Raw genomic sequence first — 15,895 nt, 5'->3', positions numbered from 1 at the left:
CATACTGTGGCAGTGGTGTGTCGCTCTGATGCTGAAAGCTATGCCACCGGTATTTCAAATACCAGCAGGGTCACTCACCCATGGTGGACAGGTTTTAGCAGAGCTTCCAGACTAGACAGACTAGGAAGAAGGACCTGGCTACCCACTTCTGTTAACACTAGCCATGAAAACCCTACAAATAGCAGTGGAGCATTGTCTGATATAACACTGAAAGGAGAGAAGATAAAGGAAAAAGACTAGGCAGGATCCCCCTCTGCTGTACACAGGGTCACTAAGAATTGGAATGCACTCAACGGCACTAACAATAAAAGTATGCTATACTCAGGTAACTGCTATTCCATCGTTGTAACCAAAAACTTCATCATTAGTTTAAAGATATCTTACTGAAAAACTAATGCTTAGAATTTACAGTTGTTAAATTTCTTAAGTTGTTTTTTTCACATGACAGATATCTCCAAGTATTTTTTTCATTTCTTTTATGTTGAGTAATGTTAGATGACAAAATTAACTTTTGTGTATCCTAAGTTTGAAAGTCGGATTACTACTAATTTTAAAATGTGAATACATAACCACTATTATTCTGTTATGAATACAGTAGGTAGGCATTCAGTAATACTTCTGAATTAAATTATTAAATTCAAACTAAATTCACTTTTCAACTACTCAGTACCTATTAAGCTTAGTAGTGCTCTCCTCCTTGAAAATCAGAAGCCTATCCAATGGAAGAAGCCAGCATAGGTCTTAATGGACTCAGAAAAATAGAGATGTAAGAAATAATTTCTCTTGATAAAACTTTTCTCTTTGCAATCAGCTTCATAACCTTTTGAGTTCAAGAATACCAAGCATAAGACACTGGCAACAAATATTAAAGCTATTCTGATTCGTTCCTTTTATTTGTCCTATTCTTCTCTGAAAAAGAAATCTCTTTTCTTTGTCTTAGACCTCTGGTGATGAGAATCTGAGTTGTAAGCAGGGCAGGAGGTTATCAGGAAATATGTTACTTTTAATACTTACATCTTGAGCAAAAAGGACCAAGAGTCACGTGCATGAATGCCTGAATGGGCCATAAGCTGGGGCAGGTACAATACTCTTGAAGGAGTTTCAGTGGAAGCAGCAATACTTTCACAGAGAATATTGAAAAGTTGATAAAAAGAGCAAAAAGTATATATCAAATAAGCCTCATTAGACACTTAGCAACTAGTTGGCCCACACTTAGCAAGGAGTTGGCTATTAATTTTTTTTTTTAAAGATTGGCCCCTGAGCTAACATTTGTTGCTTATCTTCTTTTTTTCATACTCTTCTTCTCCCCAACCCCCCCAGTAAGAGTTGTGTATTCTAATTGTGGGTCCTTCTGGTTGTGCTATGTGGGACGCTGCCTCACCATGGCCTGATGAGCGGTGCCATGTCTGTGTCCAGGATCCGAACTGGTGAAACCCTGGGCCACTGAAGTGGAGCACGCAAACTTAACCACTTGACTACGGGGCAGACCCCTGGCTATCAATTTTTAATTAATTAATTTATTTTATTTTATTTATTTTTGTTTTGAGGAAGATTAGCCCTGAGCTAACATCTGCTGCCAATCCTCCTCTTTTTGCTGAGGAAGACTGGCCCTGAGCTAACATCCGTGCCCATCTTCCTCTACTTTATATATGGGACACCTGCCACAGCATGGCTTGCCAAGCGGTGTGCAGGTTCACACCCAGGATCTGAACTGGTGAACCCCGGGCCGCCGAGAAGCGGAACATGAGAACTTAACCTCTGTGCCACCAGGATGGCCCCTATCAAGTTTTTTCTAAAACTTTTTATGGAAAAAAACATCAAAACTTCATCAAAGAGAAAATTGTAAGGTGAATCCCATATTCCCATCACACTGATTCAACAAATCTAACATTTGACTATGCTTGATTTCTCTGTTCTTTTTTTTTTTTTCATTTTTGAAGCACTTTAAAGCAAATCCCAAACATCATGGAGTTTTTTCCTTAAAAACTTTGGCACCAATCTCTGAAATAGTAGGATATTTTCTTACATAACAACATACCGTAATCATACCTAATAAAATTAATAATAATTATGTGAAGTCATCTAATACCTGGTTCATATTCAAAGTTTCCCTGATTGTCTCAAAAATATATTTTTATGCTTGATTTGTTCAAACCAAGATCTAAACAAGTTTTGCTCATTGAATTTTGGTGGTATATCTCTTAATTATTTTTCAGTCTAAAGAATCTACTCTTTCCTCTTGCTCTTCTCCCCGCATCGTTTATGCCACTGACTTGTTAAAGAAAGTGGCTCTATGACAATGTTGCCCATTCTAGATTTATCTGATTGCTTCCTCATGGGGTCCTTTACTACTGTCCTCAATCTCCTATTTTTCCTGTAAACTGGAAATTAGAGATAAAATCTTGATTATATTTAGGTTCGGCCTTTTTGATAAGAGTTTAACATATAATATTTATCATTGAAAAAAGAAGGTATCATTTAAACAACTTATTAAAATATGTTCATTTCATAGAAGTAGAAAATTTAGATAAGTACAAACGAAAAAAATCTCTTATTACTTATAATACTTAAAATTTTGGGATAGTTTCTTCTCAGTCTTGGTACACAAAAGTTGACTATCTTGATTTTTTTAATGTAATTATTTCATAAAGTATATTGTAATTTATATCCCTCTTTTAACTTTGTATGCTATTATGTATATTATTATGTAATAACTAGCCAAGGTTTATTAACAATATTATTATTGTAAAATTTATGTGCCAAATGCACAGACCTTAAGTGTATAATTCAATGACTTTTGATAAATGTATATACATTATATAACCAACACCTCTGTTAAGACAGAGAATGTTTCTGTCACCCTAGAAAGTCCCTCATGCCCCTTTCCAGTCAAACTCCCCTTGGACAATATCTGTCCTGATTTTTATCATCATAGATTATTTCTGCCTGTTCTACAACTTCACATAAATTAAATCATACAATATGTATTTTTGTGTCTAGCTGGAATTTTTTAATGAGAAAAATTATTGTGTTAATAACATGATATTTGTAATAATGTACATAGTTAGTACAAGAATATGGCAAGCTAAAAACATATGAACCAAAACTTGCTAACTCAGAATTTGTAGTGAATTGTGTTTTGGAATGCCTCTTCCTCAGATGACGTGGTGAGATTCAAGAGCAAACTTTACAGTTTGACGTTTATGGCCAGCTGTTACCCACTATCACCCTGAATCTGTTTGAGCCTCGTCCGTAAACATTCAGTAAGATGATCACCAGCATAGTTGGTGAAATGTAATACAGCGGAATGTAAAATGTGACTGTAAATTCTCACTGTTCTCAGTGTGTTAATAAAATAAACTCTGTAATAAAGAACAAGAGACATTAGTAAAAGATGCCAATCCTAAGAGATTTCAAGTACCTGTAACTTGAAATAAATAGTTGATACTTATGTATCTAAAGTATACACGTTTGGATATAGTGTGAGACTGAATAAAGATCAAGTTACAAGTATATCCGTGGAAAGAAAATTTAATGACTCATAGGAAGATCAGTGAAGATGAGCACGTTGTTGAAAAGCAGAATCTACTGAGAAAAAATAAAATGAAATAGAAATATTAAACTCAGTGTAGGAAAATTATAACAATGAGAATCTGCCTCCCCTCATCCTCAAAGGATTAATAACAAGATTTGAGGGGCCTGCCCCGCGGCCAAGTGGTTAAGTTCCTGCACTCCACTTCAGGGCCCAGGGTTTCGCTGGTTTGGATCCTGGGCGCGGACATGGCACTGCTCATCAACCCATGCTGAGGTGGCGTCCCACATGCCACAACTAGAGGGACCCACAACTAGAATATAAAACTATGTGCCCCGGGGGCTTTGGGGAGAAAAAGCAGAAAAAAAACCAAACAAACCAAGATTTGAACTATAATGAGAAAGACTTGAGCTGGCCAAAACAGAGAACTTCTGCAGGGAGTATTAAATATCACAATAGTATACTCTTTTTGAGAGGATCTTAATTTTAATGTTTTGAGAATGATCAGGAAAGTCCTATCTTAAGGGGGATAGATTAGATCCTTCACAAGGCTCATGCTTCTAATAATACACCAAGAGAAAAAGGGAAATCTGAGAAACAATATTATCTAATGTTTTGCTTAGTTATATCAGTTCCAGATTCCAGCTATTGCTTAATATATTTGAATACACATAGACACACATACACACACATACAGGCACCAGTCCTGCCAAAGAAACAAAAGTGTGTGATCTATCTTACATCTGCTAGACTAAGGGTTGCTATGACAACAGAGTGTAAGATATATACTTTACTTCTAATTCTAAAATGGCGTCTCTTTATTTAGCTCAAGGCATTCTGAAAAATAAGACACATTAAGTAATGTAATTACTGGGAAAAGATTTCACAAAAAAGAAAATTTACCCCAAACCTCTCTCTTTTATACTTCCTTTTCTTTTCCCTTTTTTCCACTGAAAAGAAAATCATCCACAAAACAGTAATCAACTCTGAGACAAAGAAGTAATGCTTAATACTTAAACCAGCCAGCAAAACCACTTCTGTTGATGTCATGAGGAACCTGCAGTGATCTTTCAGTTCTTTGCATGGAGAGCAGCTGTTAAAGTCAAATGGGTGTTAAAGATTCCTTTGACTCCTGTATCTATTAGCTTTGACTTCTCCTCTAGAATAAGTAACAGGATCCTATCAATAAGCAAATCAGGGACCAGCCCCCAGGCCAAGTGGTTAAGTTGGCGTGCTCTGCTTTGGCAGCCCAGGGTTTCGAGGTTTCGATCCTAGGCATACACATGGCAGCGTGCATCAGGCCATGCTGAGGCGGTGTCCCACATGCCAGAACTAGAAGGACCTACAACTAAAATATACAATTATGTACTGGTCAGATTTGGGGAGAAAAAGCAAAATAATAAAAAAATAATAATACATTAAAAAATAAGCAAATCAATTATGGAAAGACAATTTACAGTGCTAAATAATTATTTGTGCTGAACGAGAAATTACTACTGGTTTCAATTTTTTTTTTTTAAAGATTTTATTTTTTTTCCTTTTTCTCCCCAAAGTCCCCCGGTACATAGTTGTATATTCTTCGTTGTGGGTCCTTCTAGTTGTGGCATGTGGGATGCTGCCTCAGCGTGGTTTGATGAGCAGTGCCATGTCCGCACCCAGGATTCGAACCAACGAAACACTGGGCTGCCTGCAGCGGAGCACGTGAACTTAACCACTTGGCCACGGGGCCAGCCCCACTGGTTTCAATTTTTATCTTTTCATTGTCATTTATTTAAAAAAAACTCAGAATATCTTCATGAAGGAAATTGTCTTGGTAAACACTTGATACTGATTCTCAACGCTGAAATAAGTAATAAATGACAGTGCATGAGCAAACCTTTGGTCCCAATAACAAAGCTAAGTCATGTTGCTGAGTACCAAATAGATACCTGAAGTCCAGACAGATTGAAGGAAGACAGGGAAAGAAAAAAGAAAGGCAGTCAGGTGAGATGAAAGGAAGAGAATAAACAGAAGGAAATGGTGGCAAGTGATAGGTATCCTGAGAGTACTAGACAGTCATTTCCAAAGTAAAAATTGAGCTAGAAAAAAAAAAAATGATTGAGTGCAATCAGAAAAATACTTACTGATTTTTTTCGATAAGAATGTGTTTGTCGGGGCTGGCCCCGTGGCCGAGTGGTTAAGTTTGCGCGCTCCGCTGCAGGTGGCCCAGTGTTTCGTTAGTTCGAATCCTGGGCGCGGACATGGCACTGCTCATCGAACCACGCTGAGGCAGCGTCCCACATGCCACAACTAGAAGAACCCACAATGAAGAATACACAACTATGTACCGGGGGGGCTTTGGGGAGAAAAAGGAAAAAATAAAATCTTAAAAAAAAAAAAAAAAGAAAAGAATGTGTTTGTGAAGCATGGTCTCAATGTTACCAGGTTAAATACCTACTCTAAATTTGTCAGATTAGGCATGCTTACTTTAGTAGAGTCTTGTGGCAATGAAATTCCATTAGTAGTGATTAGGTACTCACGTTGTTGACGAAATTATCTTCACAGTAAATCTTTGCTAACAGGGCTGTGGCCTGTTTGATAATTAGCTACTGTGATGTATTTTTCATGTAATTAGTCACAACCTTGTCACCAAGAATGAACCTGCCTTCTGCAGGGAAATATACTCAGTGACCTGCCTCATCTTTCCTGTGCCTCATCTTCATGATTCACTCATCTGCATAACAATAAAGCCTACTGTATTGTGAGCAGGTACCAGAAAATCTATTTAAAATTTAAAAGGTGTATGATATTCTGGTCCAAAGAGGGGGGATGACTGCTCTTTTGCTTTATCATTTGTCACCTTTAATAATGTCATATATTCTTTTGCTCCTTTAAAGATGTTAACATTGCAACTCATATCATCCAAATAAGGATTTATAATTTGAATAGGAAAATCATTCATTTATTTGTGTTTATTTTTTTCAAGACCAAAGTATGCCTTGCTGGATGAATGTACCAGTGCTGTCAGCATTGATGTTGAAGGAAAGATATTTCAGGCTGCAAAAGGGGCCGGAATTTCCTTACTGTCTATAACACACAGGCCTTCTCTTTGGTAAGTGTTTCCAATGCTAATTTGTGATAGATGGTTTTTCTTTGTATTTCTTAAAGAATAACTTTGCTAAACTTTTACTATGGAGCATAAGACATTTCACTTATTCTCTAGTTGTATTTTTGTTAAATTGCACACTAGTAATTTAGAAACTCCAAAGATAACATCATAACATTAATGTGCTATTTGAAAACCATCAGCACATTCCAATAATTCTGAAAAGAAGCAGTAAAATCCAGTGATTTGTTTTAGCTGAAAATATTCATATTTCCATAGTATGTACTAGGAAAGAATGTATTTATATAATTTTACATCATCTTTTTAGTCCTCTCTTCAAAATCCAGGAAAAAAAAATACCACAACTTGATATTCCCCTTAATGATTAAGTTGGAGAAAACACAGAAAGAAATACTTTTTTGGGTTTTGTTAAGAAAAAATGAACAAAAATGTTTTGTAAATAATATCTCATAAAATTTTATGGGATTTCCCCCTTTTTAAAAAAATGATGGCACCAATTTTTACCATTCCTCTTTTTCCTTGATTCATCATCATAATAACAGTTGCTAGTGCAGATTCAGCACCTATTCTCTTCCAGGCTTATTTTATTTAAGCCTCATAACAATCCTGTAGAGTATAGGTAGTCCAATTATCCTCATCTTACAGATGAAGAAACCTTGAACTAGAAAAATAAGAAAGGTAACTCACCAGGATCACACCCTCTGTACTATAGTAAACAGCTCTATTTTTACAAGGAACTCAAAATGTATCTCATGCATAAACTGTGAAAATACTTTTTCGTTTACACTACATTCCACTGTCTACTTTTGCATTTCTGTTTCATCAATCAAAATCTTTTCTTTTGACATATTAGTAACTACAGTGAACTCTACATGCTTTGACCTCCTATGTCCCAAAAGACAGGCAAGACTCCTCTTCTCTCTGGCTGAAGCATTCTGTAGCATCTGACTGATCACATTCTATGCCAAAGCTGTCATCGTGTACATAACTTCAAACCTAGACTAAGTAGCAAGCTTTGTTAGAGTTAATCCTTGAAGCCCTTCTAGACCTTTCACCTTATAAAGAATGTTTACTTTAAAATTGTGAATAAACTGAGTATTCAGTTCAGCTCAGGCTTTTATGCAAATTTCTTTGACTCTGAATCCTACTTCTATTGAGAAGATAATAATCTATTTTCATGCTTTATTTAAGCATTCAGATTTTTCATAATTTTTGTTTTCTTCAGAGAGTTGACCTGAAAATAAAGCATTTCATGAAGTGACCCTTTCTCTGGAACTTTGTCATTTGTCTCTCCATTGTTAGGAATTAATTGGCATCTGGAGTTATAGGACCCTGTTTTGCTAATCTCTCCAGAGGCAATCTGGATCTAGTCCAGGATGAGTTAGAGTCCAAGTCGATGAGTGATTCCTCTGACTCTTCCCTAGAGAGAAACAACAGGAACTGGATCTGTAGACAATTAAGACATTTCCCCGTAAATCCTCTGAATCAGGGATGACATAAAACCAGGCCAGAAGATCTCTTGAGCCCTTTCTGGTATGGACTTGTCATTTCCAGACATGCTTCCTAATAGATCACATGTTCGGATAACATGGAGTTCTCTCTTAGTCCTACTGTTTTTCTCACCTCTACCAGTGGATTTATTATGCTACCCTGTCATTCAGTTCCTTATTCAAGTAGCCTAAAGAGGCATTGGAAGCATGTTCAGTCATTTTTTTCTCAATTGAAGGAACGAATAGTTTTTTGTTATCGTTGTTGTTTTCCAGACTTTATTTTTTTAGAGCAGTTTTAGGTTCATAGCAAAATTGATAGGAAGGTACGGAAATATCCCATATCTCTGTCCCCACACATGCATAGCCTCCCCCATTATCAATATCCTCCACCAGAATGGTACACTTGTTACAATTGATGAACCTATATTGACACATCATAATCACCCAAAGTCCATAGTTTACGTTAGGGTTCACCTAGTGTTGTACATTCTACAGGTTTGGGCAAATTTATAGTTACATGTTTCTACCATTCTAGTATTATACAGAGTATTGTCACTGCTCTAAAAGTCCTCTGTGCTCTGCCTATTCATCCCTCCCTTCCCCCAAACCCTAGAAACCACTCATCTTTAATGTCTCTATAGTGCAGCCTTTTCCAGAATGTCATATAGCTGAAATCATACAGTATGTAGCTTTTTTCCAATTGGCTTTTTTCACTTAGTAATTTTCATTTAAGTTTCCTCTGTGTCTTTTTATGGCGTGATAGCTCATTCCTTTTTACACTGAATAATATTCCATTGTTGGGTGTACACAGTTTATTTATCCATTCACCTAGTGGAGGACATCTTGGTTGCTTCCAAGTTTTAGCAATTATGAGTAAAGCTGCTATAAACATTGATGTGCAGGTTTTTGTGAGGATATGAGATTTCTCAACTCCTTTAGGTAAATATCAAGGAGTGCAATTGCTGGATTGTATGGTAAGAGTATATTTTGTTTCATAATAAACTGCAAAACTGTCTGTCAAAGTGGCTGTGCCATTTTGCATTCCCACTAGCAAGGAACTAAAGTCCCAGTTGCTCCACAGCCTTACCAGCATGTGGTGTTGTCAGTGTTCTGGATTTTGGCTATTCTAATATGTGTGTCATGGACAAGTGATTTTTCGAGCAAATAGCAAAATCTGTAATTTTGTACCTTTTAACAAGAAAAATATGTTTTTAATTGCAGCTACCCACAGTACATTTCCCCATAAAACTAAAAATTGTTAGTTCTGATTTATGAATTAGTTTAAAATTTTTACACTGTGGAAACCTATCATTTCTGATTATTCTTTTTCCCAAGATGAAATTCTTAATTTCCCTGAAAAGATTTCAGAGGAGGGAAAAGATGTATTATATTTTTCCCCATAACGACAAATGGGTAACTGTTGGTTGTAAAGATTAAAATCAATAGCAGTATCTGAAGAGGTCAAAAATTATAGAAGCTTATTACATTGTTTGATTCCTGGATAGAATTACAGCTCTATAATTACCTCTTTCCGATGCTTTATCTTATTGGCACAGGAAGTCTGCAGATTATTTCCAGTGAACCTCAGTTAATATGGTAGTTTCTTTTGAATTCCTCTGACTAAAGTAAGCCCTGAAATATTGTTTTAGCCCATAATATGGAACACACCTTTGAATCTCAGGTCATGAAACACCTATACAGTGTCTTCCTCCCATGTGGAAATCAAATAATGTTGTAGGACCGGAGTGATGAGCCAAACCTTCATTGTACATTGAAGATGGAAGTTGCCCAAGATCTGAACTACCGCATTCTAGAATAGCTCCTGGTTGTATATCCAAGACTAGGGAAGCCCAAGAAAAGTTGAGAATGAAGTAAACAAAATGATTTTTTTTAACCATTATTTCTCTTTCTCATATAACTACCTTTCTTTTGTTTTTCCATTACCGTTGTTTTAACTCTCCGATTTTAATAGCAGTATTTTCACATTTTTATTTTTTCCCTTGACACAGGAATGCATTGTTTTCAATTTAATTTTCACAAGGTCCCACCTGTTGGGAGATCACATTTTTGGAAAACTGCAGAACCTAAACATAGTAGATACTCAAAAATCTATGGAGAAGATGATTAATCTGTGTCATATGTTATCAAGCACATCGACTTCAACCTTCAGCTTGTGATTGATTTTACTCGTTTAGACATACTTTAACCTATCTTAGTGTTCCCATTTTACAGCATGCTAAAACCATTCAATCAAAATGAGATGAAACCCAAACGTCCTCAATTGATGAATAAATAAAGTATACAATACCATACAATGGAGTATTATTCAGCCATAAAAACAAAAGAGGTAATAATACATGCTGCAACTAGATGAACTTTGAAATCATTTTAAGTGAAAGAATTCAGTCACAAAACCCACGTATTGTATGATTCCAAGTATATGAAACATCCAGAATAGACAAATCCTTAGAGATATAAAGGAGATTGGTGCTTGGCAGGAGCTGAGCAGAAGGGAAACAGGGAGGGACTGATAATGGGGATAGGGTTTCTTTTGGGGGTGAAGAAAATATTCTGGAATTGGATAGTGGTGGTGGTTGCATTAGCTTGTGAATATACTAAAAATGACTGAATTTTACACTTTAAAAGGATGAATTTATGGTATGTGAATCATATCTCACTTTAAAAAAAATAGGCAGTAACAGCTACTTGAAATAAGCCCACTGATCATAGTAAATAATGACAGGTGAGAGCTTAAAAGAAAACAAGAAGTGAGAAACACTATAAGGGAAAGACAGAAAAACTGGGGACACATAAGAACATGGGCCACTTCAGCATGGTGACCAAACGCAGTGGCTCAGCCATGCGAGATCAGCTCTGAGAGCTCTACTCTCTCCACACATCCCCCATGAATCCCAGAGACTGATAACCTGAGCCTTCCTGTAGGAGAAGATGGATAGTCTCCCATCTCATCAATAAAATCATCTCTCTACCTCACTGAAGTTGCTAATTATGAACCTGAGCCATGAGAAAGGAGATTAAATTATATGAATGCAGAAAGTATCTCTAAAAGATTTCTGTCAAAGAGTTCATTTTTAAAAAACATTTTAAAACTTTAATTATCAATAAATTTGTACTTATGTAGAATAACTCATTCTCAAAGGATGGTATATTAATGAATTGGTGTTGTATTTCCTTTATTTTTCTTAGTTTTTCTGTATAACCTTTTAAATTTTTAGTTTCTTCTCTCAACTTTCTTCCGTTATTCTCATTCTAAGTATGCTTTGATATTTACTCAAAGCCGTACTGGGTTATGAAGATAAATTAAATGGATGCAACAGCATGTCTTCCTTTGCAAATCATATATATTCAGCATATGAAATAAATTTAATATAAGCAGTAGAATTTCCTAGCGATTAATGACTTTTGGAGTAAAAAAAATCACAATAGTCACCCTCTTGGGGATTTTTGAAAATTGAATATAAAATAGGCACCTTACTTAAAAATTGCCTTTGGATATCAATTAGAATGATAAAACTATAACTAAAATGGCTTTTCACAATTATTGCTAATAATATTATTTCATTTTGATTATGCAGGAAATACCACACTCATTTATTACAGTTTGATGGTGAAGGAGGTTGGCGCTTTGAACAATTGGATACTGCTATCCGTTTAACACTGAGTGAAGAAAAACAAAAGCTGGAATCTCAGCTAGCTGGGATTCCCAAAATGCAGCAAAGACTCAATGAACTATGTAAAATTTTGGGAGAAGACTCAGTGCTAAAAACAATCAAAAATGAAGATGAGACATCTTAATTTGTTTTGACATATTTTAAAAGTTAATTTTCAGGTAAAGGCTCAGAGACACACTGTTATAGTGCATGCGTTGTGTTAAGCTAAGCTCAGAGGAAAAAAGGCAGCAAGAAATGTTCTATGAAATTTTAGCATCAAGGAAATATATGTTCTGACAGAGGAAAATAAAATGCATTATGTAAGATTAGTCATATGGCTTCTACTAATTCCTAGTAAAAGCCTAGTTCACCTGTAAAACAGGATTTTCTAGGTGAATTCATGATGAATACCAGATTTGCTGTGTGTATGTGATGTGTCTGAAGTTCTTAACAAACATGGGTGATATCTTGAGAAGGGAACAACTGAAGAGCAGCATTTGCGTTGAAACCAAGTGCAGAGAATTAGAAGTCTGAGTAATATTTCAGCCCATCTATGGTTATTAGGTTTAATAGCTAGAATTCATGTCCATCATTGTCAGTGGTCAACTAAACCTCTGTTAAAATAGCAGACAGTTTGATAAATAATTTCAATATGAAAAAAATTCTTTTAATGGCAATGGTTGAGAGAAAGAAGCATGGCTATACATGTATGAAATGCCATTTTTTTTTTTTTTTAGATTTTGAACACCTTAATGTGGGCCCATTAATCGGTTTTATAAGAATCTTACATATCTGTTAATAAGCTCTTTCATTTTAAAAAGAGGATTGCCAATACAGAAAACGAATATCCAAACAACGTTGTCTCAGCCTGTTACTTTACTTTGAAGCATTATCTATTGCAACTTCTGTCCAGAAATACTCGGCTTGTTTTTGTGCTCAAAGGAGGAGTCCACCACCTTTTTAAAATAGCAGTGCTGTAACAGAATACAGGGGTTCTCAAAATCACAGTGGTAAGAACATACATTGGAATAAGACTTTATAATTCCCAATCCTCATTTACATCGTTTCATTTTAATCCTTGGGGCAGTATTTTGAGGTACATATTATTTTTCTAGTTTGCTTTTGAGAAAATCTACACTCAGAATTGCCCTAATTATGCCGTTTATTTAGGGACAGATCCAGGGATCAAATGAAGTTCTCCTGATTCCCTGGTTCAGTGCTATTTCCACTATTATCCTTGAAATCCAACTGGGCTATAATATCAATAAAAGTTAAATGAGATGTTGAAAAGAAAATAAATTTAGTAATGTTAGTGTTATTGTTATTTGGTTATTGTTTACACGATATAGAAAGTAAGTACAAGGTGGAAAGGCCATTGGTTCTGAGGTTTAAAATGGGCCAAGAAAGTTAGCAAATCTTTCAGCAACTGTGCATTCAAACTCAATATAAATGTACCTCTACAGCCAGCAATCAAAAGGGGAATTAATTGTTATAGGTAAGTTTAATATTTATGGAACATAATGAGAAAGAATCTGTATGGAATAGTCATAGGGAATAAATCTTATCTCTTTATGTGCCCTGGAGTTGGAAGTGCAAAAGCCGGGACTAGCGTTTTAATCTCCTACCCCCTATACCACCATGTTGACGGGCCAGGAAAAATGGAGATGATCTGTTAATGGTTTAGGATTTTATTTGCGTTACTAGACACAGCCATAATGGATGCTGAGTCTGTGATTCTCAGACTTTTTCAGGTGGTGGAGTACCTGGAATGCATTCATGACGACTGTAGTAGAACATCATGACATTTTCACTTTTTCGGTTCCACCATGCTAACTAGGACGTTGTTAATTATCAATAAATGTAACCATCTTATATGAAAGAATGCAATATAAAATCATAATCAGTACATATGACTAAGTTTTTCTGTTAGTATCATTAGCTACTCCTTTATGCATTTGTCAGTTACTACTACTTCCTGTTAGAAAAGTGAGGCAGGTATCAAAGGTTAAAAAAAATGCATGGAACCAAAACTTAAACTTGATAAAAATTATCCGATAATCTTAACTTCTATATTAGCAGTTATCCAGTTTATACTGCTCTGGGGAAAATTCTGAGATAAGTGACCTAAGTTAACTTTTAAAGACACAAGAAGAGAATGAAAAGTCCTCATTTGAAACATATGCATAATTCTCATAAGTTGAAAAATAAAGCATTAGGACCCAATATATTGTATTTTGAAACTTTAAAGCAATGCCAAAACAAATATTAGATTTGTAATTAGCCCTTATTTAATATATTCTAAGAATGAGCTAAAGTAAATAAGACTCATTATTTATAATGTACAGGATTCGAGGATGCTTAAAATTATGTAGTAAAAACTGTACGCACTGCAATTTAAGTGTTAAAGTTCTGAGGAACATGTTTTCCATGAGCTTTTTTGTGCCTATTTATTTTCTGAACTTACTTCAGGACCAATATCCTCTAACTTGGAGGGCAAAAAGAATTGTGATTTGAATTTGCATTTGCGTATCATTTAATTGTTTCCAAAATGGTCCAATGATTATACCATATTTTACTATTCTCATAGTTATATTTTATGAAAAATGTGAACCGGATTGAGAAACCAAATAGCCGTCTTTGAAAATAGAAAAGAATGGACAAGGAAAGGACAGAGAAAGGATATTTCAATTTTCAAACTACTTTTACTGTGTTATCTATTTGCCCAAACTTTCGACTTCTATTTTTTTGGGTTTTGGGTTTGTTTTCTTTTCGGTCACAGAAAGCTATAAATTTATGGAGCTCGATTTTTAAGTGTGCATTTTTTAATTAACTTTTAAACTTGGAAAATAAGTTGCATTCTATGAAAACGTCGCATTTTGTTTCTGCAGCATGTCGTGTTATGCCAAGCATGAGTCTAAAATATTGTGTGTTCTTATAAACAAGATAATGTGTAAAAATCCCTCTCCAGTAATTTCAAGGAGAATGATATATCTAGATATTCAACCAAGTTTACATGGGAGTGGTTTTCACTTGACAGTTGTTTGATTTTTGTGTCAAATTTTGCTCTGCCAGTAAAGGTATAAAGGGCATGTTAGTTTTTTATTTGAGACTTTGGTTCCAAGAATAACTTCATATTTGGCAAGGCTTAGCCTCTTAAAATCTGTTTGGAATAGGTTTTTGATTCCGTAAGCCTAGAAAAATTTGTTACACATTGGAACTCAAATCCAGAGGATGTTCCACACTTCTGGGATGTGCAGAAAATGGTAGTGATTATTTAGCCATTGATTAAAAGAGATGCCTTTAATATAATTACGTTATGGGCAAAAATTATTCTCATTTAGAAGTGTAAAGTACTGTCACCTAGCCCAGGGTGTTTACAGTCCTGCTGATGTACAGTTAGGTATATACTTGTAGTGTTTGCCACATGAGAACTTGCAGGGGGATGTGTAAAATGTTTTTATTAAAAGCAAATCTCTTCTTCATTGTGGGTGCCTTTCCTGATTACAAAGTACAGAACTACTTTACAGTTTTTATTGTGAAATTTTCAAAACCAGTTATCTACACTTATGAGCAGGGTTTGTGTTAGTGAAAGCAAATGAGAAAAATGTCCTTAATGGTAAAAATCACTATGTAGCTAAACTGGAATGTGGCTATGTGTGAATACATTATAATATAGTCTCCGTTCAATGTGGAGTTACTTGAGCTCAACATTCCTTGTAAATTCCTTAATCATCATGAAAAACCTTGATTAATCAAAGGAATTACAAATTATTCCGGTGGTAGAAAATGCCTTATTTCTATATTTTAAATGACTCTTTTGGGTATTTGTCTACATACGCCTCAGTTATCAGTTGTGTGGTGCACAACCTTGCGGAGTACTATGCACAATAGTCACCAAACAGTTGCTTAAATATTTATTTTCTTTATTAATTCAACACGCTTATTTATTAAGTACCAACCTATGCCATGCATTGTGCCAGGTTCTAGGAATAAATAAAATATGGTCTCTGTCCCAAGAATCTTACAGCCCATTGAAAATTAGGAAAATGAGTATCCTTAGTCAGAGAAACAGTTAATGGCTACTATTTATTATTTA

At 35.3% G+C, this 15,895-nt stretch overlaps 1 protein-coding gene across 9 annotated transcripts in view; it reads left to right on the top strand.

Annotated features, from left to right (window-relative positions):
• Positions 1–15,281, top strand: part of ABCD2 (ATP binding cassette subfamily D member 2) — a 57,833-nt gene extending 42,552 nt beyond the window's left edge. For all 9 annotated transcript variants that reach the window (XM_070619401.1, XM_070619395.1, XM_070619393.1 and 6 more), the window contains 2 exons: positions 6,498–6,623; positions 11,725–15,281. In XM_070619401.1, coding sequence (XP_070475502.1) covers positions 6,498–6,623; positions 11,725–11,944 — 346 coding nt within the window. In that variant the 3' untranslated portion in view covers positions 11,945–15,281. The remainder of the gene's footprint in view (positions 1–6,497; positions 6,624–11,724) is intronic.
• Positions 15,282–15,895: the final 614 nt, after the last annotated feature.

Source organism: Equus przewalskii, chromosome 5, assembly GCF_037783145.1.
Source record: "Equus przewalskii isolate Varuska chromosome 5, EquPr2, whole genome shotgun sequence".
NCBI classification, from domain to species: Eukaryota; Metazoa; Chordata; class Mammalia; order Perissodactyla; family Equidae; genus Equus; species Equus przewalskii.
This window is presented reverse-complemented; position numbering and strand designations above follow the sequence as displayed.